The sequence below is a fragment of the Vipera berus genome, assembly GCF_964194415.1.
Source record: "Vipera berus genome assembly, chromosome: 1".
In the NCBI taxonomy this organism is placed as follows: Eukaryota; Metazoa; Chordata; class Lepidosauria; order Squamata; family Viperidae; genus Vipera; species Vipera berus.
This window is the reverse complement of record NC_138202.1, coordinates 55,047,369-55,073,064: the sequence shown is the minus strand read 5'-3', so window position 1 is coordinate 55,073,064 and position 25,696 is coordinate 55,047,369. Positions and strand designations below refer to the sequence as shown.

The following is a 25,696-nucleotide window of genomic DNA, read 5'->3' as shown; positions in this document are numbered from 1 at the left end:
ATCAGCTTTGTACAAACCCATGCAAAATTATAGTTGCATCCTGCAAAAGTTACATATGCTTGAATTATGACTATGGCTCTGTTTAAATGTTTTTTCACATTCATTTTAAAGAATGCTGAACAATAAAAATACTTCTTGATCTGCTGTGTGACACCTTTTCAAGTTCACTAATAGTTTCTCAAAGCTAAACATACACTGGGTTATTCTATATCTGTTCATAATACTGAGTTTCCAGACCCTTTTTGCCCTTCTTTGAACCTGTACAACATTGCCTTGCCATGCCTCTTTTTTATTCTTCATTTGGTCTTTCTTGTAGGCCAATTTAGTCTCTCCAGTATTCAGTAAACCTTCATGATATACCAGTTTCAGTGCATCTTCTTCATTGTCCTTCAGATTTTCTTCCAATGCCTTTATTTCTTCTTCAGCTGTCTTGTATATTTGCAACATTCCATGTCCACCTATTTTACTTGATAAGTAGAGACTGTTGAACATCTCTGTGTAGATTATGGGCATTATTAATATTACAATTCTCTTTAATTTGAAAATGGTATTGTAGAGAGAACCTGTTTGCCTTATATATCTTTTACAGTCTCTGCTTATTAAACAAGAAGCAGGGACTCAATTATCCCACTAGCAATCATCAGCTCTCAGGACACACCCCTCACAGTCAGCAGATATTCAGATGACTTTACTTTTCACAGCTGAGCAAACATTACCCCAGAACACCAATTTCTCTGGTCTTCTTGTCTCTTCCTCCTTCTGAATTCTGAAGCAAACTGCAGTTCCTTTTCCCTGTTAGCTTGTTCAATGAAATAATTTTGGGTCACTAGCTACTGAACCCTTACCCTTGCCTGTATGAACATGTTAAAATGCCCTGGTTGTCAGACAGATGGTTCCCATACTTTCCTGTAAGTACTAGCCAGATCTTTCCACTTTTTATGTCTATTCTTTGATTATATTGCTCTATGAGGTGGTCTCTAAGTATGATAAAATAAAAATCTGTAATAACATTTCCTGTGTTCTTCAGTTCAAGCTATCTGATCAAAATTATTTCTGAAATAAAGGTATCACGTCAGTGACATGGGTAGTAATACACTTTGCCAAACCTTCTGTATTAATTTTAAAACTATTTTAGAGCCTTCTTTGAAGGTGAAGGGGTAGCTATGACCTGATATGAAAGATTGCCTTGATCACAGTTAAACCCGATACCAGACCCTGTCATCTCTGTAGTAGATAAACTAACTTTGAGGCTGAGGTGTCTTCCTGTCCTACAATATTCTCTCCACACCTACTCTCTGAAATGTCAAAGGGGATGCCTTGCAAATGGTCTTGTCTTCAAGGTAATTTAAAGCCTGCTGCCATGCTAAATGGAAAACACAGGGAGCCCAGCCTTGTCCAAATACAGAGTCAACAGCAACTGTCGAGAGGCAAAGCTAGCTCCAGGCAATCTGATCCTTCCACACACTGTAATCTCCATTTTATTTTACTTAATGAGGCAGGAGTTAAAACAGTTGACCTGATGAAAGTCAGATGGCAGCCCTCATGGAGCAAGCCCCCTGCTGTATTCCTGTCCCTGTGACACCCTTTGTTACCTCCAAGCAAGCTGAGACCAGGCTGTGAACCATATAAGGAGGAGGTTTCTAGGTTAATGAAAAACTGCAACACCATTTCAGAAGCTGGGCTAAAAAGTTGTGTCTTCCTAATCTACAGAAACATTCCTGAAGTTCAGCTATAATAAAATTTAAGGAATGCTGTTATATTCTGACAAACTGAAAGACTGATGTATTATTACTGCTATGATCATCATCATTGTCGTCATCGTCATCTGTTCTGTGGCATTTTATAATCCCTTAATAGCTGAAATTGAATTCTTAACAGGCTTCTTTCCAACATGTAGGCTGCAAAAGTATCTTGCGTAATGCCACACTTTATTTTATTTGCTTTCTGTCAAGGATGTTCAGCTCCAAATCAGTTTATCCAGCACTGTATTATCATCATGTGACAAGGAGACATTTTAAGAATCACTCACTGTTTTAATACCTTATGGAATTAAAGGAAAATGTGTTATGTTTTACACTATTTTGTTGTCATTGTAGTTGTTCATATTTTTTTTTTAAAAAAGGAAAAGTTGGATATACAGTATTCCTTTTGACTGTTGCTATTTACTGAAATATAGGATGAAATATGCTGATTATGATTCAACTGCTAAATAACATTTTATTGTTCTTTATAGGGAAAGAAAAAGAATAAGAGAACACAATGGTTTAAACATGGCCAAATAACAATTTGCTACTGTTAATAGTCAAATTTCTAATCACTGAAATATATGAAAATCTGAACAGTCAAAATCTGAGCAATCATCTTCATAAATCTAAGTCATTATATACCTTGAATGGCAAATACTGATGCTTCTCTGACTACAAGAGTTGTATCCTAGCTTTAATTCTTCTAAAGCACAGGTGTCAAACTCGCCACGTCATGTGACATGTCGCAACGTATCAGGACTTTTTTTGCATTGCCAGAGCTGGGGTGGGCATGGCATCCATAAGATGCAACCAGCCTGTGGGCCAGCAGTTTGAGTGAAACCAGTATTTTTATACTGGGAAATTATGCTGCTATTATGGTCAGTTTGTAAACAACTTAATTCAAAGATGTGCTTGGAAGTTGGATGTACTTTTATATGAGGCTTATTTTTGTGAGAATTAGGTAATAAGACCATACAACAGCACTGAAAAAAGTGACTTATGACCATTTTTCATACTTATGACTGTTGCGATATCCCCATGGTCAAAGTAATAAAAATTCAGATGCTTGGCAACTGATTTATGACAATTGCAGTGTCCCAGGGTCATGCGATCACTTTTTGTGACTTTGGACAAAGCAAAGTTAATGAGAAACCCAGATTCACTTAACAACCATGTTACTAACTTAACCACTGCAGTGACTCACTTAACAACTGTGGCAAGAAAAGTCATGAAATGGGGCAAAAGTCACTTAACGTCTCAGCAACAGAAATTTTGGGCTCAGTTGTGGTGGTAAGTTGAGGACTACCTGTATAACCAGTGGTGGGATTCAGTCGGTTCACACCACTTCGGCAAAACCGGTAGCTAATTTTTTGTTGCCCAGGCCCAGAATGGACTTCCAGAAGCGGCATCCACACAGAGAACTGGTTGTTGACATATCTGAATCCCACCACTGTGTATAACCAATCTGATTATGTTTTAAAAATGCATGGGCTTCAATTAGCATTCAATTAGCATTCAACACTTGGGCACAGGTGCAATCCTTTCCTCTTTCTTAGTCTTGTTATTCAAGATCCCTTGCCATCATACTGCTTTTGCAAATCATCAGTTTAAAATAATTCTTTAGGATTTTAGGAGGGAGAGAGAGACAGAGGTGCCCAGAATTGTTTATGTTGCTGGTCATTCTGAGATCCTATGAATTGTCCAGAGAGCTATCAGATATTATAATTATCAATTATCAATCCAGAACCTGCTTTCTACAAGCATATTAATGGTGTGTCGTACTTCAATTCATTTTAATACACTGTCTTGAAGTCCTTTAAACTGTAGCGTTCTTGCTAAACATTCCTAAATGTTATCTCTGTAAGCAATTTTCAGTGTTCTCACCCTACTTTGCAGAAGTACTCTATTGGTATCATTGGAAAGCTATTTATTTTCCAAGATGGGGCTTCTTCCTGTTCCTATTCTAGAAAGCAGGATTGGAAAAAAAAAACCTTTCTTCTTGCCCCCTCCAAAAAATAAAATAAAAAAATCCTATTCTTCAATCCTTCTTTTCTTGTCCTGTCTTAGCTGATGGGCAAAAATGACAAGTCATGCAACGCTGTCTCTAAGAGCTTTAAAAATGCATAGTTTGCTTCTCTGTCTAATTTGGAGTGGATATAGGGATTAATAGCTTTTTAAAGTAAATATGTATACTTTCAGGAATGAGGTGAACCTATTATAAACATATACACAAAAGTGCCATTTATTATTTATTCAATACAATTACATCCACAAATAAACACATATAAATCAACATATATATAAAATGCACACTATGCATACTACCAAAGAACAAGTAAATACAATAAATCCAAATTCCAAAGATATTTCTATAGAAGGTAGAATGTGTGCCAGAAGTCATTATTTTTAAAGATGAGGTTCTTATTGAATTTCTCGTTAACTGATAGTAGTAGTAGTAGAAAAAGAACCACAACCAATTTGTCTAGAGAAATCCTTTTGAAGTACTAATGTGAAAAAAATAATTCTGCATTAATCCTAGAAACCATCAGGTAAAAGAAAGAGAGATGCTTAAATAGCACTTAAAATTTCCTCTCACTCTTTCCACGGCTACTTTTGTAAAAACAGTCTGCTAAAATCTGAAAGTAATTCCATGAAAAATGGGAACTGAATTCAAAGCTTAATTGCCGCCCTTTATACATGTTTATGTGTTTTTACTGAAATGTAAAAAAAAAGAAAATAAAATAAAACCCACACCTTCCAAACTCCTGGTTAACATGTTTCACTATCAAATTACCTCCCTTGGTTCAATGCATATTTCACAATTTATCAGTTTCTAAAGAACAAACTAGTAATCAGACCCATCAAATGTGGGTAGTTCTTCATTACTACAATTGGGCCCATTGCAGTTGTTAACTGGGTCTTCATGGCCTGACTCGATTTTACAACTGTTTATACAATGCTTGTAAAGAGAGACACCATGGTTGTTAAGTGAATCTAGCATATCCAATGGACATTTTTTTTGCCATTTTCTGCTGTGGAAAATAGTAACAAATAATGCAAATTGTAGTCCTGACCATGATATGCTACAAGAAGTTACAAATGCAAGCCAGTTGCCAAGTGCCCCAAATCCAGTCACATGACCATGGGGAGGGGAGGTGTGGCACTTGTAACTTTGCGGACAGGTGATAAGCAACTATTTTTTTAGTCCACTGTAAGTTTAAGGACTTAAGCGAAAATTACCTGTTTCTGTGCTGTCATCTTTCATGCAGCTTCTTAAAGAGATAGCATAAAGAACTATGAAAGCATTTTTATATTATATTTCTAAATCTAACATGAAAGCAAGTACATGTGGAATTAAATACACACTTAGAATATAATAATGCTTAGTCCTTTTCAGATAAAAAGAAGGCTCTTGCTTCTATATAACCGAAAGCATTTCTAGCACTTCCATATTACCTCAGGAAAAACCTCAAATCATAAATCAACATGAAACAGTAAAGAAAACACATAACTAAAGAAACACATAACTTTCTATTAACATCATGTCATTTGTCAAAACAATAATAAAAATGAATGCAGGAAATTATTTTGATAAGGGTATGAATTTGGGGGGCTGTTCTAAGCAACAGGATATTTTATTCTGTTTTATACTTTTCAAAACATAATACAAGTAGTAAATTTGTAGAGTCTTTCAAGAAATGAGAAAGGGGAAAGGCATTTTTTCAGAAGTTTGGTTATTTATACATTTATGTGGATATGTACAATCCTTTTCATCAAAAGAATTTCCTGGCAATGGAAATAAATGTAACCAAAAATGGGCATGCAAACACAAAATGCAATACAAACAAATGTTATTATAGTGATTGTTGGAACATTGCTCTGCAAAGGAATAGAATTATTCACCACTTTAGAGCAATGGCTATGCTTGATCAGGAATTTGTGTCATTGTTCTCTAAACTGTTTGACAATAATGGCATCATGCAACCTGGATACATGATAGAATAGAATAGAATAGAATAGAATAGAATAGAATAGAATAGAATAGAATAGAATAGAATAGAATAGAATAGAATAGAACAGAACAGAACAGAATAGAATAGAATAGAATAGAATAGAATAGAATAGAAACTTTATTGTCACTTTAAATGTATACTAATCAGCATACATTAAAATGAAATTTTGTTGCATTCAGGTCTCAAAAAAATACCATTATGCATATACCCACATACAAACACATATGCCACAGAGAAACATCACAGTCTAGTTCAAATGTATACATATACATGGTGAAAAGAAAGAATCCTGCGAATTTACAAGATGGATGGCATAAGGAACAGAGCTGTTACAATATCTAGTAGTTCTGCTATAAATACTTCAAAACCTCCTCCCAGAGGGGAGCAACAGAAACAGACCGTGAAGTGGATGTGTGGGGTCTCTAACAATGCTTCGAGCTCTAATCACATAGCGCTTATAAGCAGTATCCTGAAAAACAGGAAGCGGGCTTCCTATAATCTTCTCAGATGTCCTTTCCACTCTGTGTATGTACCTTCTATCTGAGCTACTAATACCACCAAACCAAACAGTGATGCAGTTTGTTAAAATGCTCTCAGTTGTGCCTCTGTAAAAAGTGGCCAGGAAAGAAGGAGAAAGATTTGCTCTCCTCATCACAAGAGGAGAAGTGCAAATGCTGGTTTGCATGCTTCATTAAAGATAATGTATAAAGAGACCAAATCAGATTGTGATATTTCTTAGGAAAAAGAAAGTATAGAAAACATGGTAGCAAATTTCTCTAATAATTAGCACATTGTAATTCTAATATTAATTATATTCAATATAGTCATCATATTAATACTAAATCTCCAGAATTTTAAAGTACAGCACTAAGCTAAACAATCACACAGTTTTGTCAACCTGGCTAACCTTTTCTAACCTAGTATGTCTCAAATGTGTTCAAATTTTGAAAGTTCTGGTTCCAAAACATTTGGAAAAAAGGAAATTGAGAAAACTGTTTTTCATGCCTTTTACCAGATTCAGAAACTGCCCTTTTATAATGAGCAAGGATTAAAACATTTTAACTGCCTCTTTGCACCCTCTTGAGAAATGAACAATAAAATGAGACTCTTATTTTCCAAAGACACAGTAAAATATATTTTTCTCCATAAACTGCTCAATAAGAGGATTCCTGTTTCTAAAAAAATCCCTCTAGACTTAGAATATACACTGTTACATCTGCTAACAAAAACAAACTGAAAGCACAACATGCAAGATTTTATGTCAGTTTTATTCATTTACAGGATGGATTTGGCAACCTAAAGCACAATGCTGTTGTATTAGAGCTTTATTTAAATATAGTATTAATGGTCAGCTTTTATGGGAACAATTGGTGATGATATGGTTACTTTAACCATTTCCATTTCTCTTTTTTGTATCTGCAATTTCTGGTTGCCAGTGAATTGAAACAGACACACACACACACACACACAAGAAACTTCACAGACACACATCTCCAAAAGGCCATGTTAAAGAGACTGTACTCATAAATTATCTCATGTTAGCTCAGTGACACGAAAAATTGTTAAATATAGGGGACCTGATATTATCTTTAAAACAAAGTGGTTATTTAATGCACACATGGCCCATCACTGGTAAGAAATCAGGCATGACGGTGGTCTAACTCTGAATTTTCATCTGTGGGTAAGAAACTAGGCATGACCACAATCTACCCTGATTGTGATTTAATGTCTCATGCCACCAACAAATCATTAACATCTGTTAATAACCCACCCACTCTGTTGAAATGTTTTGAAATATCTTATGTGCACCATGGATGTCTCCAGATTCATCCCATTTAAAAACTTTCCCAGTTGCTCAATTAAATATCCCGTTTTAAAATGTACACACACACACAAAAGAACCTGTTTCTTTGTATTCATGCTGTGGCTTTCCTTCTCTAGTTCCAACATCTGCTTCCCCACCAAAATCCATTTTTAAGTATATGCTTTTCTTGTAAACATAATCCACTGTACTTTCTACTATCTCTTCTGAATCCAAATATATATTTTATGATTTTGTAATATGCAAAGTATTTAACTATGTCATATGCACTTTGCAATAGATTTTATCCCTGCTACAAAACCCATTTCTACTACTTTTCTTATCTTAGAAATTTGCTTGGAAGAAAGATATCTGGAAGTACAGAACAGGAGAAAAAACATTTAAAAATTCTTTGGATAGGATGAGATGCTCATATAGCAAAGTCTGAATTCCTGTTAGGGAGGAAGAAACACATTTTGATGGCAAAGGAATAGTTTAAGTTGTGCTCCATGCAGTAATTGATTTCACATATGATTTAACAGGTAGAACCATGAGTTAGACTTTGATTGTGTTTTAGGTTAGGCCGAGGGAATTCTTGTTCTATATAGCAGATACTGTAATTCTAATATAATTCTTGTCCTGTGTAACAATTATCTAAACTTGTGGGGCTGTGGCAAATAAAATGTTGAAGAGTAATAATAGTAGTAACAATAACAACGGCAGAAAAAAGGGAAGTCTACAATGCTTATTCATGGAGGCATACCTCTAAAGATTTTAGGAAAACTGTCCCCAAAACTTTGCAAAGAGGCAGATAGATATCAAAAGGCTGAAAGACATCGATAGGTCGGAAAATGATAGACTTTTGGCAGATAAAAAGTAGGCCAAGCTGAGAATTTGTACAAGCAAAGATCAAACTGGATTTCGTACAAACAAAATTAATTGTTGCAATATCGTTTACCTGGTCTCTGAACACACTGCTCAGTCTACTTACCTGGTTAAATATAAGGACACAGAAAATGTTATTCAGAAGGGAAAAGAAAGAGACTACTTGTGCTCACGCCTCTTTGGCAATTTCATAGCCACAGGATCCTATTCCAGGGAGCACCTCATTCCCATGACCATTTTTGTGTAGAATAAACTTAAATGTAGGGGTAGGGCAGAAATGTACCAGAAAGCTTCCCACCCCTTTTATAAGTTGGCTACCCGCAGGTGGATTTATTTTCCCACCTAATATATATCTGAAAATGCAGTCTGGTGCCTTATTATGAAAAGACAATATTTTAAAAAGTATCTTAAGAAGCAACTTTCCATAATAAAGCCTGCAACTATCCTATCTGGCACGAGAATAGTGTTAATCAGCTGCAGCTTTTTCCAGGGCGAGCAAATGTATTCCACATTTCAAGCAACTTTCTTCTCTGCCTTAGCCACAGAGAAATGATACATGAACAATCAACATATGCTATGCCAGTATGGTTTTTTTTTCCAATAGGAGGTAATACTGCAAGTGTGTAGTAGAAAAGCTAATAAATTATTTAGAGCATCCCATTTGCTACTGGAAATATGTCAGTTTAGATCAGGGGTGGGAAACTGTGGCTCCATTTGTGACCTGTAAACTTCAACTCCCAGAATTCCTGAGCCACATGGCTGGCTCAAGAATTCTGGAAGTTGAAGTCCACATGTCATAAAGGGGCCAGAGTTCCCCACCCCTAATTTAGATGAAAGATCTTTGGAATGAAAAATCTTAACTTTGTGGTATAAGATATGCCTTTTACATCGTCAGCTTGGCCTGTTAGGGTGGATCATGACATACTGACATGGTCAAGAAATAAAAAAAGTCCTTATGTGCCTTTGAAGCTGTAAGTCACAGAGAATCTAGGAACAGAAGGAAAATGAAAAAAGAGTCTGTTAGCACCTTTTCTGACTAATTAAAAGTTATAAGCCTATTTCTTTTAATAATATATGTTAGTCAGAAAAAGTCCTAGCAGACTCCTGATTTTTTGCCACGATAGACACACAGTTCTCTTCCTACAATATCAGAAACAGGAAGCAGGATTAACAAATATATAGAAACACACTCACAGAAACACAGAAACAGTATTTATCTACTGTCCCCATTTACTTACTTTCTCTAGTGTATATAAGTTGTCAGTAACTAAAGTGACAAAAAGCTAAATGGTAACCTTGTTCTAGATCCCTGACAACTGCAAGTATATACTTCTATACAAAAACCCACGCACAAATATTTTGCTAATATCCTCCTGAGTAATTTATCTTTTGGTTCATCCAAATAGACATACATCCAAGTAGACAGTTCTTCTCCCATCGGTGACACTTGCCGTGGAACAATGATATTATGCCACCTGCTTAATATTTCAAATATACAAATATTTCAATAAAATATTCCTGCAGCAGATCTGATAGGATTGCCTAAATAAAATCAAAATCAGCATCATGAATAGGCTTGGTTCTTTCTTTCTTTCTTTCTTTCTTTCTTTCTTTCTTTCTTTCTTTCTTTCTTTCTTTCTTTCTCTTCTTTCTTTCTTTCTTTCTTTCTTTCTTTCTTTCTTTCTTTCTTTCTTTCTTTCTCTTTCTTTCTTTCTTTCTTTCTTTCTTTCTTTCTTTCTTTCTTTCTTTCTTTCTATTTCATTTTTTCTTAACCGCCCATTTCCCTCTTCTTAATAGAAAAGTCTTCTCCTATCAGTCTTACCAGGTAGACCAGGCAGGAAACATGGGCAGATAAGCTAATTCTACTTCATTGTAACACAGTGCTAACAGAATCATGCAAGTCTGAAAGTACAATGTTCCCGCCCTCAGTTTTACAGTGCAATTACTCAGGAAAGATCCCTCCAGAGTCTCTTGCTCAGTCCACTATGCAGCTGTGGACTATATGCCCTCTTATCTGACTGTTCCCTAGGCAGCATCTGTTCACTCAGTCTATAAGGTAATTCCAAATATCTTTACAAATTTCTCTTGTTCGTGTTTGAAGCAAAAGATTTGTAAAATTGCATGCAAGTTATTTAGGCTGAAGCCCCATGCACATTTATCTGAAAGTAAGTCTAGATGAAGTGAATGTTCCAGGTAGATACAATAAAATTGCTTGTCAAGCATCATATTTCAATTGTTAAAAATAATAGGTTATCTTTAGAATCCCACGAGGGACAAAAAGGCCTTCAGTAAAGCGGGTGTCAGTTTTTAAAGACATTTTCAGATTTATCAATTATCCTCTTTACAAAAATTCACTGGAAAAAATTGTACAAAATTGTGAAGAGATATAGAAACACAGGGCCCTCAAACAGTAAGCACGATCTTCAAATTGACTATTTCAGAACAGATTTCAGCAGTGCTTACCTAAATAAAAAATGGGAAAAATTTAATAAAATAAAAGGAAAAGGTACTTTAAAAAACAACAGCTGGAAAGATATCAGAAACATACGCAGGAAAGAGAGCTGTTCCAATAAGTCCAAACCATCAGAAAATAGTCACAAACCTGAAATGGAAAGAATAGCTAATAGAGAAATGTGAAATTATTTTTTCATTAGAAATGGCCTTTGCCATGGAATTTCATGCTTGCATTTCATACAATCAAAGAAATGTTTGACTTAAAGTGTTGTTTTAACTAATAGGCAACAGCAAGCTGTGTGATCTAATGCGAGACATCAACATTCCGCCTAAATTCAGGAATGTTTGCTGTGTCTATGTGATGTGGTTGGAGTATATTGAGATGGATACTGTATCTTCCGGTTGACATTACTCAATGATTATGTCTTTGCACTCTCTCTAATTTTTAATCCTTATAACATCTTTCACCTCAAAACATTTCTCATCTACAGTATGAGTCAAGCTACACAGAGAACAAAATCACATGACCTTCTTCCTGGATTACATCTATTTCTATTTCTTATTTCTAATTCAGATTGGAGGACTGAATGTATCAAGGCTGTCTTATATTTAAAAAGCAAAGCCCATGTATTTAATGCATGTAAAGATGTAGGCTGGCCTGGTGGGAACCTGTGGTAGCCATTAAGTAGGCAAGTCAAAACTACCTCAGTTCAAGGCCATCAAGCACTGTGCCAAGTAGCCATTAATTCAAAACAGCAGGAGAATGAAGTCTGAAGTTTAAAACTTTAGAACACTGTAAAATTTCTGACATCAATTTTGGGAAAGGCTTCATTCTTGACTGTAAAAATGATTTTAATCTTGTTGAGCTGCACTGTGAGTTTTCTGCCAAGCCAAGGCAAGAACTGAACTTACAGGAGAAATGTCAGCAGATCAATGATTTAATGCTAAGCTCAGATATGATGGGTGACAACATTTGCCTTCTACTTGATCGCTGGTCTGACTGGCTTAGTTTTGTTTACAGTGTCTTCATTGGCCAGCCATTTTGTCTCCAAGAATCTTTTCCATCATTCTTCAAATGGAGACTGAATTTGGAATTATTTGGTATAAAACATGTACTCTACACTAAGTGATGGCCCAAATGTTGGCATATTTGATTGAAGATTTGGATCCTGTCTTCCTGACACTCCTCTTCCACATGTGCGAGTTGCCTGCCTGCATGCATGCACTCCCAGATCCTTCAACAGAACCATGTGCTAAATATGGACCATAATACTTTAAAATTAAGTGAATAGCCCAAATTCATTTGAATTGGTATGACAGCAGATGCAGCTGTCAACAGGAATAGAAGGCAGAGCTGGGAAAATTTTCTGATTGCTTCTATTTCCTCCATTTCCAGGACATAATTCCAGGAATACTCAGAACTCTAAACTAATTAAAACAGAACATTCTGCAAAAAAGGATAGACAGAACTGTATCATGTTTTTTCACTGCTTTTCTTCATTAATCTGCATGTTAAAATCTACTCATGAACAAATATGTTTTAAAAATTCATAATTTGAAATGTACGCTTTTACACATTTCTAAATAAAATGCTTTCAGAACACTAAATGTATCCTTTATAAAGAAGAAACTTCTAATTTTGTGCTTAGCACAGATCTTTGAATGTATCACAATATTTTGAAAAATTATCTGCACTAATCTACACATTCTTCTGAGAAAAAGGGAATCAACTCAGCTCACAAGCACTATTTTCAAACATATGCTACACTTGTTTCCTTCGTATTTGTTGACAACAATGTCAGCTTTCCTATCTCTTCCACAAATCTTGGACCTCCTTTCTCTGTAAACAGATTTTCTTAATTACAGTTGACTCTGCCTTTACCCAACAAATGGGTCAAATTAAATCCCAGTGATGCAATTTTCAGATGCATTGCACAAAGTAACTGATAATTAAATTGGGAATTTTATACGACAAATAGAAATTCCTAATTATGGATAAGAGAGATCTATTGGAAAGTTACTGATTTTTTTTCTTTAGTTATTGATTGCATATATTAATCCTCACAAATGCTGCATTGTTTGGTTTAAGATAAAATTGATGGAAATTTTCTGTACCTTGTTTCTTCAGGAAACTTTATGACAATTAACCTCAACTGCACAAATAGTTTTAGACACAGTCACATTAACCTCAACTGCACAAATAGTTTTAGACACAGTCACAGTGAAGTGACTGGCTGAATTACATCCACAGAGATGTAATATATATATATATATATATATATATATATATATATATATATATATATATATATATATATATATATATATATATATATATATATATATATATATATATATATATATATATATATATATATATATATATATATATATATATATATATATATATATATATATATATATATATTGTACTGTTTTAATTTTACAAATGTAATTTAGCAGTCACTTGTTGATATGGATGGATATATCAAATAAATAATATCAAATAAATAAATAAATAACCAACCAGAATGTGCATTGTTTACTTTGGACTTAGAATCAAACCAGGCTAACATAGTTTGTTAAGGATATAGCAATAGCACTTAGACTTATATACCACTTCATAGTGCTTTCCTCTGTCTAAGCGGTTTAGAGTTAGCATATTGCCCCCAACAATTTGGATCCTCATTTTACCAACCTTGGAAGATTGAAGGCTGAGTCAACCTTGAACTGATCAGGATTGAATTCCTGGCACTGGCAGAGTTAGACTGCAATGCTGCATTCTAACACAGTGCCACTACAGCTCCTATAAAATGTTAAAACAACTTACAGCTTGCTGCAAAAACCATGCAAGCATGCAAAAATATAGTCGGCTAAATTTCTCTAGATTTTTAATTTCAAATATCCAGGATGCAGAATTTGTGATAGCCAGTGTGGGATAGGAGTTAAAGTACTGGATTAGCACCAGGTTCAAGCCTACCTCAGTCACAGAAGCTCTTTGTCCCTCAGTTACACTAAGCACTATATATGTTGCTTTCAGCTTGCGAAATAAGGTATGATGCAAGTCTAACAAATAAATAAACAAAAATCTAAAGTTATTCTAACTTTTGTTTTGAAATTCAAAAGGCGGGGGGGGGGGGAAAGCAGCTTTTCCCAAATGACTCAGGTGCAGTGTTCTTATGCTAACTGACTGGATGTGATTTTTAGAAACAGAATCTGAAACATTTACCATGACAAGCATTTTTTATAATTTATTTATTTATTTATTTATTTTATTGCATTTATATACCGCCCTTTCCCTGAGGACTCAGGGCGGTTTACAGGGAGTTAAAAATCAACCATACAAAAGTTAAAACCCAATTTAAAAAAATATTAATAATGATGATGATGGTGATACAATGATTATTACAATGCTAGAACTAAACATGTGAGTTTTTTAAAAAACAACTGAACAAGTGGTACTTGCCATCCATAAATCTCTGAACTTGCCTGAAAGTGGCTACCATGAAACTACCCAACTGCCCTCTGCAAACACAGGTTGAAAGAATACTTTTGGATGACTTTTTAGAACATAACTAGCTGTGTCACATCTGCGATCAATATTATTTTATTTCTAAAGCAATATGTCATTTCCAGCTTCAAGTCAAAACAGTATCTCAGATGATATATACAATACAGAGGAACACACACACATACACACACCTTCCCAGGGGCCCCTCCTCCTTTTCAACAAAAAGGATCTCAGGCTGTCACATGAAGAGTGCATTTTATAAAGAGGTATTTAGCACCTCCAGATGACCTCCAAGCAGAAATGCATCATGCCATTTAAATTCTGCCTGTCAAACCTATGAAAAAGATTAAGTAAATATAAATGCCATTAAAGGGAGAAGTTATCTTAGTTGGACAAGTTTGAGCGTTTTGAATTCTGACAGCTTCCAATTTGGATGCCTTCCAATGTCAATAAAACTTGTTCAAGCAGAACCTTACCTGGTTTTCACCACATCGAGGGGATGCATCAGGCAAATTTCTACAAGACCTGTAAGATGATAGAAGAGAGAAGCCTGGTAAATATATTTGATCTCTACAGCTATTGAAGTATCAAATGTTCTAGTACTAAGCATGTTTAGCATGGGAAACAAGGATAACACAAAAGCTTGTTCTTTTCAGATTAGCCAAGGGTCTTCTTCTGAGATAGTCAAATTTTGGGGGGAAATTAAGCCTTGAGTAAAAACTGTATTGAAGTGTTAAACTTGAGCCAAGACATTACAGGATTGAAATTAAAGATCTCTCATTAATTCAATCTGCAATTTTACCAATATATTATTTCTCTGCAGCAGTGCCACATCTGCAGTTTTCGAAACTTAGAATACTAAGGCTAAGTGTTAGAATCTTGTGGTTCATAGGAAGGGGGCAAATGATGAAACTTATGTAATACTGAAATATGTGAGCCACAAGAAGAGGGCAAATGATGAAACTTATGTTGCAATAACACAATACATTCTATGAGATTTATTTACCTGCATGCAGTGTCAGAATGCAGGTACATAAAGCTGGGTTTGTCTTGTGACATTATGAGACATTATTTCATCATTGTTACATAATCTGTTACTATTCTTAATCAATTTCTCTTTGGTCTGATGTTAAAAAAAACCTGGTTAAGTCAAGCGAATTGCACTGTAGATGGACTACAGTGGATGGACTACAGCAGGGGTGTCAAACTCAATTTCATTGAGGGCCGCATCTGCATTGCGGTTGTCCTCAGGGGGCCAGGTGGGTATGGCCTGGGTGGGTGTGGCCTACTGGGTGGGCGTGGCTAGACTGTGTATGGCCTACTGGGTGGGCATGGTCAGCTCTACATCGTTCACATCAAGGGTGCTTATGGGGGCCTGGGCAGGAGTGGGACAGATCTGAGGGTCTCTGGCAGGAGGAGGGTCTCTGAGCCAGGGCCAAGGCAGTGGGGGCCGTTCCCTCACTGTTTCCAGGATGGCTTTGCGGGCCACATGAAACCACTTCACGGGCCGGATCTGGCCCCCGGGCCTTGTGTTTGACATGTCTGGACTATAGTATTTAATTGTTCCTCCACAATTATTTTCTTGACCTGATCAATACGTTGCATTGACCAGTAATGGAGCACCTACTTTTCAACGTGATCCTCCTCACAATCTCATCTGTGTCCAGGATTCCTGCTCTCTTTCTCTCTTCTTTGCCTTACATAGTGCCACCCTTCTGAACTGTATCCAACTCTGTAGTATTTTCTAATTCTTGCTCTTAACCACAAGGGTGCTTCTACCAGCAGTTTGTTCAGTCCAAATCTCTTTTTTGTAGGAGTGTATTTGGAATTTCCCAAAGCCTACTTTGCTAATAAATACAACATCTCATGAACATTTGGTATTAACGTTTATTATAATTTTCTTTAGCTTTCTCTCCTCTTCTTTTCTTGCAGGCATTTTTCCAACAAATAAATCAGATGAATTCTGCTTCCATTGGCAGCAAATATATTTTGGTAACTTCAAAATTTTATCTGCTTTTGTGTTTCTTAAAAGATAAAAAAATCTCTTCTTTGTTCTCATCATTTAATTACACAGTAGTTTTGTCTAGTTAGTTCATTTCCCAAGGCAGCATTCTCTGCATACTAGCCAAGAATATGTATGCAGACATGGAAGAAGGAAAGAGGGATGGAAAGAGGGAGGAATGGAAGAGGCAAGAAGGGAGCAAAAAAAGAACAATAACCAGAGCAACTGCAAGAGTTATAATTAAACTGATAAAACTCAATATACATCCATTATTATTATTATTATTATTATTATTATTATTATTATTATTATTATTATTATTATTATTATTATTATTATTAATAATAATAATAATAATAATAATAATAATAATAATAATAATAATAATAAATTAATTAATTCTATGTTACCATTTGAATAATACTTGTCCAGAAAATATGATGATTATGATTAGCTGCATTTCTGACAATATGAAAAATAGTTCAGGACTTTAAAGGTGTGCTACTCTCTTACTCTCTAATATTGAACCTGCCAGCTTTGAAGATTGTTTTTAAGATGAGATCATCAGTATAATTATAGCTTATTGACCTGCATAACAGAAATAACAGAGTTGGAAGGGACTTTGGACCATAATGCAACCCCTACTTAAGCAAGAGACTTATACCATTCCAGACAAATGGTAGTCTAATCTCTTCTTAAAACCCTCTATTGATGGAGCACCCACAACTTCTGGCAGCAAACTGTTTCACTTATTAGTTGTTCTGAGTTAGAAGATTTGTCCTTAGTTCTAGGTTGAATCTCTCTTTGATAAATTTCCATCTGTTACTGCTTGTCGTGCCTTGTCATGCTGAAATAGAATTTGTGTTTAAAACTGCTTTCAAAGATAAGGAAAATGCAAGTGAAATTTGCAGGGGTGGACTAAAGTGCACCCATGCAAACAACACTATGAGCAGTGGGGGCGGGGGGGGGAGTCATGTCATGCCAAAATCACAAATGATGCAAATCACATAATCTTTATCATTTGCATGACAACCATTGTTATCATTGTGACAACCATTGGATGCCTAATAGTAGCAACCTCTACAACCTGCAACAATAAAATAAGCTCAGAAATATCACCAAGAGAAATTTGAATGAAATTCTCAAGAATTCTTAGAAAAGTAAAGAAAAAAAAGAAATCTCTTTTACAAAACCATCGGCAGATTTCAGTAAATCACTAGAACCTCTACAAAGAGCCTTTGAATATGAGTAATAAATGTACTCAGGAAGAGGGAATTTTCTTCCCCACAATTGTTAGCTATAGATTTCAACCTGAAAAATATCTAACACAATTCAATTGTTGGTTCTTTTATATAGTGGAGTTTGTATTGTTTTGAGTTGCATTTATTGATTGGAGGGAATGTTTCTTTTTTAAGTGGCATGCTATTTTTTATTGCTTACAGTAAATATTAGATGCTGGTTCCTGCTTACTTGGCTGTTGGTTAATAGGTGTGTGACAAGAGAGGATACGGTCAGGCCTGTTTGTCATTTTCTTTGACTTTTGGTTGTTCTTTCTAAAAGATTCATTAATAGGGTTTATTTCAGAATGAAATCAGAAATTATTTCAACAGATAAAAATAACTCTTTTAGGCGAAAAAAAGATGAAAACCAAGCTAAGAGAACATCAAGAACCCAACAAATCAACCCTGAGCTATATTTATTCTCTACTATTGCAATTTACATCTGTGCTTGCCAAAAGAATCATTTGTGTTTCTAGAATAGTATTTTTTCTGCCATATTAATTTTCTACTTCCAGTTTTTGGGTGTGAGTTTGTGGCTCATATAACATCCATTGCTAGTTATTCTACCAAGTTGAGGCAAGATGGGCCAGTGTTAGCAGAGAGCCTCTAGCAACCACTGAGTTCTCTGGGTTGTGTGCCAGGTTGTAGGGGAACTGCTTAGAAAAAAATCTTCCAGCCAAAACATTAAAATAATATCCTTTGCAAGAGAAATTGATAGATAGATAGATAGATAGATAGATAGATAGATAGATAGATAGATAGATAGATAGATAGATAGGTTCTGCACATTTTGCAATGCCTTGAGGAATGATAACCATTCAGGTCACAGTCTTTACCCTCTATGTGTTGTTCAGATCAGGTCCTAGGTGCTGGGAAGAATGATGTATGCCTAGGTGCTGGGAAGAATGATGTATGCAGTGCATTGCAATACCCTACCCCCACCCCTGAATCCCTTAGTGTGGAAAACATTATTCACCCTTTTCAGTGTGTTTTTCTTATTTTCCTGGAATAAGATAGTCACAGAGGAAACAGAACACAATGGAAATTTGTTCATAGAAACACATGTCAAGCACTGTATATTACATAGCTGGAACTATACATATTTGTTTTGGCATTTGGTTGCATAATGTCAGAATATACAAAATAATAATAAATATTGAAATATGCTCCTTGCCTTGCCTTATAAAAATACATCTGATTGTTAAACTGCTACATATGAACTAAGTATTAATTATTAGGTCTTTATTTATGAAAAACAAAGCTTTTTAAAAATGAATTTTCTGTCAAAATCAACACCTTTGCTGCCAAAAGACTGCTATGTTACTTGACAAATGCTTGAAACCCTGTGAATGTTTCTGCTGTTTATAAAAAAGGTTTCGTTCATAATCCAAATATGAAATAAAATAGCTTAAACAATTAATACTACTTTATAGTTTCTGCAACATTAAAATACCAGTTCAAATGCATGCTTGTAAACTTAAAACTTTTCTTCTTCGTGGTAATGAGATATAATTCTACAGCAGCATTAGATTTTCCGAATAGCACATTTTGTCTGTTTTTGAAAAAACTTTAGTATAAAAATAGTACAACAGTATAAAAAAACTATTCTCATCCCTATGTTAAACTTTAAGATGCAACCAGTAACACATACAGGTTGTTCGTGACTTACAATAGTTAGCTTAGTAACTGTTTGTAGTTACAACGGCACTGAAAAAAGTGACCATTTTTCACACTTACAGCCTTTGTAGCATACCCAGGGTCAGGGGTAGGTAATCTTGGCTCTTTTATGACTCATGGACTTTAATTCCCAGAATTCCTGAGCCAGAGGCAACCTTGGCTCTTTTATGACTCGTGGACTTCAACTCCCAGAATTCCTGAGCTAGCCATGCTGAGGGGAAAGGGAGAATTTCCAAGCTGAGCCATGCTGGCTCAGGAATTCTGGGAGTTGAAGCCCACGAGTCATAAAAGAGCCAAGGTTGCCTCTGGCTCAGGAATTCTGGAAGTTGAAGTCCATGAGTCATAAAAGAGCCAAGGTTGCCTCTGGCTCAGGAATTCTGGGAGTTAAAGTCCACAAGTCATAAAAGAGCCAAGGTTGCCTACCCCTGCCCAAGGTCATGTGATCAAAATTCAACTGACTCCTATTTACAACAGTTGCAATGTCCCGGGATCCTGTGATCACCTTTTGCTAACTTCTGACAAGCAAAGTCAATGGGGAAGCATGATTCACTTAACAACCATGTTACCAACCTAACGTCTGCATTGATTCATTTAACCACTGTGGCAAGGAAACTTGTAAAATGGGGCAAACCTCACTTAGCAAATGTATCACTTAGCAACGGAAATTTTGGGCTCAGTGGTGGTTGTAATTGAACCCAATTGTAAGTCAAGGACTACCTGTAGTTGTCTTTTGGCTCCACCTTTTTCCTCTTCCCATCCAGCTACCCCTCTCATGCTGCAGAAACCTTTGGATGGATTGGGTTACCAGTATTGCCTGTTCCTAACTAACCACATTTGGAGTAGGTCTTCTGTCAAAGTAGGTGAAAGTATTTAGATACAAAGGGAAGATTGTACTAGCACTGCTGTGGACATTTATTTATTAGATTTGTATCTTACCTTTCCTCCAGGGGCTAACTTTTGACATTTAATGGTCCCTTTTTGACAAGCTGGTGGGCAAAAGTTGGCAAAATGTCAGCTCAGGATATATTTAGCAAATTAGCTGGTACATACACAATTCAATTCAGTTCATGTGTGGAAGCTATAGTAACCCCATAGCTAAAAGTTCTCAGGGTAAGATTATATATATATATATATATATATATATATATATATATATATATATATATATATATATATATATATATATATATATATATATATATATACACACACATACACCAAGCATTTTTTTAAAAACAACAATAAAAGCAGCAGAGGTTAAGAACCCAAGAGGAATGAAAACTACTTCAATACAGCAAATATCAAATGAACTGAAAGTTGGGAATTAAAACAACTCAGAGATATTTTTTTCCCTAAGTGCCTAATGCTAGTGTCCTGAGTATGCCAACATACTGCATTTACCTCCTAGATGATACCATATAAATCACACCATTTTGTTTTGCAAGATATTCTGTATTTCAGAGATTCTTGTTTCCACGTAGTAGCACGAATATGTTTGGATGAAACTGGTCTTTGGTAGGACTCAAGGCAGATTGGTAAAACCAATAGGTGCTACTCTTATTACTAGCACTGCATACAGCATGGGGCTGAGATAGAGCTAAGGCTGGTACTCTAATTTTTTCATTCCTTCTCTTACCAAAATGTATTATGTAAAAACTCTGATTGACCAAAAGGGAAGAATATCTGTTAACTCATCTAGCGATGACTTTCAATAGAAGACAACATATGTAGCCCAGAGTTAAACTGTGGAATCATTGATGCTCTTGGAGCTTGGCTGTTTGCTGGCAGATGTTTCATTACCCAATCAGGTAACATAATCAGTGTTAATGAGTGGGAGGTTTGTTCCCTGTTCATATATGGTAGCTTGGTCTGCCAGGCTCCCTTGATATTGATTAGGGTATTATTTCTGCTTGATTGTTTATCTGGTGTTAATCCTTGTTTATCTGGATGTTGGTTGCTGGGAGAATGTGTTCTGGTCTGTTTCCTTCTCGGCTTTCTGCCAAAGTGATGGTTTTGGCAGATAGAAGAGCCCAAAATAACAGAGAGAAAATGCTAACTTGTGGAAATGTTAGTATCTCAAATGATAATGGGTGAAAAAAATATTTAATATACCAAATGTACAGGTATAGTATAGGGGGTACCTTGCTCAATAGTAGTAACTGTGAGAGGGATCTCGGAGTCCTAGTGGACAATCACTTCAATATGAGCCAGCAGTGTGCTGCAGCTGCCAAAAAAAGCCAACACAGTGCTAGGCTACATTAACAGAGGTATAGAATCAAGATCATGTGAAGTATTAATACTACTTTACAGTGCCTTGGTAAGTCCACACTTGGAATACTGCGTCCAGTTTTGGTCACCACGATGTAAAAAAGATGTTGAGACTCTAGAAAGAGTACAGAGAAGAGCAACAAAGATGATTGGGGGACTGGAGGCTAAAACATATAGGGAACGGTTGCTAGAATTGGGTATGTGTAGTTTAATGAAGAGAAGGGTGAGGGGTGACATGATAGCAGTGTTCCAATATCTCAGGGGCTGCCACAAAGAAGAGGGAGTGGCAGGACAAGAAGCAATGGATGAAAACTAATCAAGGAGAGAAACAACCTAGAACTAAGGAGAAACTTCCTGACAGTTAGAACAATTAACCAGTGGAGCAACCTGCCTCCAGAAGCTGTGAATGCTCCAACACTGGAAGTTTTTAAGAAGAGACTGGACAGCCATTTGTCTGAAATGATATAGGTTTCCTGCCTGAGCAGGGGGTTGGACTAGATGACCTCCAAGGTCCCTTCCAACTTTACTATTATGATTATGAATATAAGGAGGTCAAGCTACTTTGAAGTCTAGCATTTATATTTCTAGTTGTTAATGAGTAATGTGGTAACTATGTGATAACACAGCACTTTAAATACATGTTGAATTTACTGTACACTTGTATATTTAGAAACTTAGAAGGAGGTTGGTGTTGTTTTGCAGGGCAAGATATATATAAGGTTAATGACAATTTATGCAGTTTTGCAAAACCTAAGAAGTACATTAAAACAGTTGACTTATGAACATTAACATTATAACAGAAGCAAGCAGCAATATAAAAAAAACAGATTTGAAGTTAAAAACAAAAGAGTGTTGTGAAAGCAAATGGTACTGACGGAGGCTTCCTCCAGTAACTCTCTTACCAGGAAATGAAGAAGTTACCTTCTTATCAGGCACTATTCAGATAAAGGAATGTCTGCAAAGAAACAACCAAGCTCAGAGAGTACCAAGGATTCCCTGGTGAAGAAGATAACTCTGACCAGTAGCATCTTAAGAGTCTTAGGGTACAGGTGAATCCACCCCCAGTCAAAACGCTTTCTATGTGTGCCACTCACAAGGGCTTTACAAATTTGAAAAACCCAAACATTAAACTGAGTCCTAATATATATAACTCCCTATCAATAAACAACATAGTATTGTTCAGTTGATAGAGCAAACCTTTTTTAGACATTTCCTGAAGCATATATTCCAAAACCGTTTTAATCCTCCTATGCTGAAAGTTAAATGACTGCAGGGATAGTTCTTTGTGTGTCTGTCTGATTTCAGCAGGTTTAAAGTTCTCTAATGAATAAAACTAACAGCTCATGGCTGCATGGACTATCACCCTTGAGGGCCATGATGTCTTTGCATTTAACTGCCTTGTCCACAGAGTTCTGAAGAACAGGTCAGATCAAAGAGGTGTAGAAACATAAAAGGCAGCTGTCCTTCATTTGCTAATTAACTTCATCTGTCCAGACTCTTGGCACAAGTTTAAATCTATATGCCCTATGACCTGTTCCAAAGTATTGTATCATTGCACAGATTTCAACAAAATATAAATCTGAAACTGTCTATTAATCTAACTCAAGGAGAAGTCTTGGCTTCAAGGTAGATGCAGCAGAACCAATAAGTTTCAGCGATCTTTCTTCTAAAACATAGCATCTTGATCCAGCATGAGTCATCAAAATATTTAGCACTCCTAGACTCATGGCATATAGAGGTTGAAGAGACCTTGAAATGTGTGTTGTCTACAGTTGTTACTCATCATTGAAAATTGGGTATAAACGTACAGGCACACAGACTTATCTTTTTCCTGAAATGTTCTGTATTCACAGAAAATGTATATTTCTTTGGTTTATTGACGAATGGGATTTGTTGTGATTCAGGGTCAGCCTGTGGGTTCGGCAGTTGGGTCGGACGACTCAGAGGAGGAGGGGAGTGTTGAAGAGCTTGCTGAGGGGGTTGAAGATCTTGCTGATGAGAGCCCTCAGCCAGGCCCCTCCCACCTGGTCACGACGGAGACCCAGCTGTGTGAGCCTGACAGCGTGGATGAAGATGACCCACAGCTGGCCCTGTTCAAGGACGCCCGACGCAGGAGGCAGTCAATCAGGAGTAAACAGAGGAAGGCAATGGGGCACCTCAGAAGGAGGCAGAGAGAAGCCATGCCCTGAACTGTATAAAAGGGGAATGCGTGGGAGGGCTGGTTTGCTGAAGGCAACCGCTTGATTAGTTCCTGTTTCATAGCTCCTGTTTCATGGTTGGTGTCTTGTTGTTGCTCTGTTTTATCTTAATAAATTTGGCAGGCTTAATTCCAGCCTCTTGCCGTTTGTAAAGGGGTTGTCCCTGCCTTTTCTGCAGGGCCGGTAGCAGGCTGGTACAGAACAGGATTCATGAGATGCTGGCAGCTGCCAACAATCTCATTTCTGGACTTCAGTCAGGTATGATCCTCCATTCATGGAAAGCTTAATAGTTTTGGTGGTTGGAAGGTAGAGGGAAACAACTTACACAAATACTTTCTTTTTCTATATCTCTCAGTGCTGTAGAGGATCTTCTAAATCTCTGAAGCAGATTTGGTACAGTATGTAGTGGTTGCTGAGAGAAAGGACAAGTCTCTTTCTATTGCCTTTCACTGACCTGAAATGGGAGTGATGACATGTAATTGGATTGTAATCCATTGAGAGCAATCCACTTACTGTACATAGATTTTGAACGGAATGCTGCATAATTGTATAAGCTAAGACCCGTTAACTGAAAACAATTCACCATATAATGGACTTTAGCACATCCAATGTATCAAATCATACAGTGATTTATTAGGAACAGGCCAGTTTGGCCACTGAGCCCAATTTCCTACCCAGGAACAATACAAATGAAAGCATTCCAAAGGGATGGTTGTGTAGCTTTCACCAGTACAAAACCAATAAACTGGATCCCATCAACTTAAAACCATTCTTCTATGTCCTGTGTTCTGGAATGAGATAGGACAGGTCTTGACCTTCTTCTTTGCAGCATCTTTTCAACTATTTGAAGAGTGCTATCATACCCCCCAAGTCTTCTCTTCTCAAAGATAAACATACATTGCATTTGTGCACATAGACAGAATTTAAATATGCAGAACAAATTTCAATTTGCTTGAGGCAAATTATAAAAAAAATAAATTTTAATATGACTTAAGAGAACAAATTGAAAGTACATCTGTTGTTGATGTTTTCGGCTTTAAAAAGGATCACATCTGTCTTTTTTGTCAAACTTCTTTCTAGCATTATGCAAGAAAAAAGATTTAAGATAGGAGTGGTTATGAGCTATAACTTAAAAGTTTAGGGCAGACCAGTATTCACAAAGGATAGTCTAATGAAGTAGAGAATGAGTGGGGTCACATACCAAAAGTTTCCATTTTTTCATGGGCTTTGGGGTAATAGAAATTTCCTTTTTTTTCTTTAAAAATTATATAAAGCCTGTTTTTGAACATGTGTACTTTAAATGATAGGAGTGGTAACTGTGTAGTCAATTTATTTTGGGGCTGTTATTTAATTCTTTTTTAATTTTTGTATTGTTGTTTTTTATTGTTGTTAGCCGCCCTGAGTCCTTCGGGAGATAGGGCGGCATATAAGTCCCAAAAATAAATAAATAAATAAATAAATACCACTCTCTGGCCTTTGCCTTCATGAATTCCACTGGCATGCTCAGAAGTCTTTAGGTTGCATAGAAAACAGCTCATATGCTCTCTAGCATTGCAGGCTGCTCCCTTCCTGATTTAAGGCACCCCTAAGACTCAGTTCAAAATGTATTATTAGCCAGAATACATAGCATAGCTAGATATTTGTTGGTTTGGAAATATGCCCTAAAAATTTTAAATTAATTACTAGTTACACATAGACTGAATAATAAAAAAATGAATATATTAATTGAAAGCCATGGTCCATTACAAATTGCATGTTAAACTCATGCTATGGGTGATACATACTCAACATAGGTTTTCTATCTGGCAGCAAGAAAACATTATCCTACAAATTATCGTATTCTTTATGATGCTCTGAGTGCC

General features: G+C 36.1%; 1 protein-coding gene across 3 annotated transcripts in view; it reads right to left on the bottom strand.

Annotated features, from left to right (window-relative positions):
* The window catches only part of SLC25A21 (solute carrier family 25 member 21), a 304,840-nt gene that overhangs the window by 104,702 nt on the left and 174,442 nt on the right, over positions 1-25,696 (bottom strand). For all 3 annotated transcript variants that reach the window (XM_081313016.1, XM_081313018.1, XM_081313017.1), the window contains exon 2: positions 14,886-14,934. In XM_081313016.1, coding sequence (XP_081169142.1) covers positions 14,886-14,934 — 49 coding nt within the window. The remainder of the gene's footprint in view (positions 1-14,885; positions 14,935-25,696) is intronic.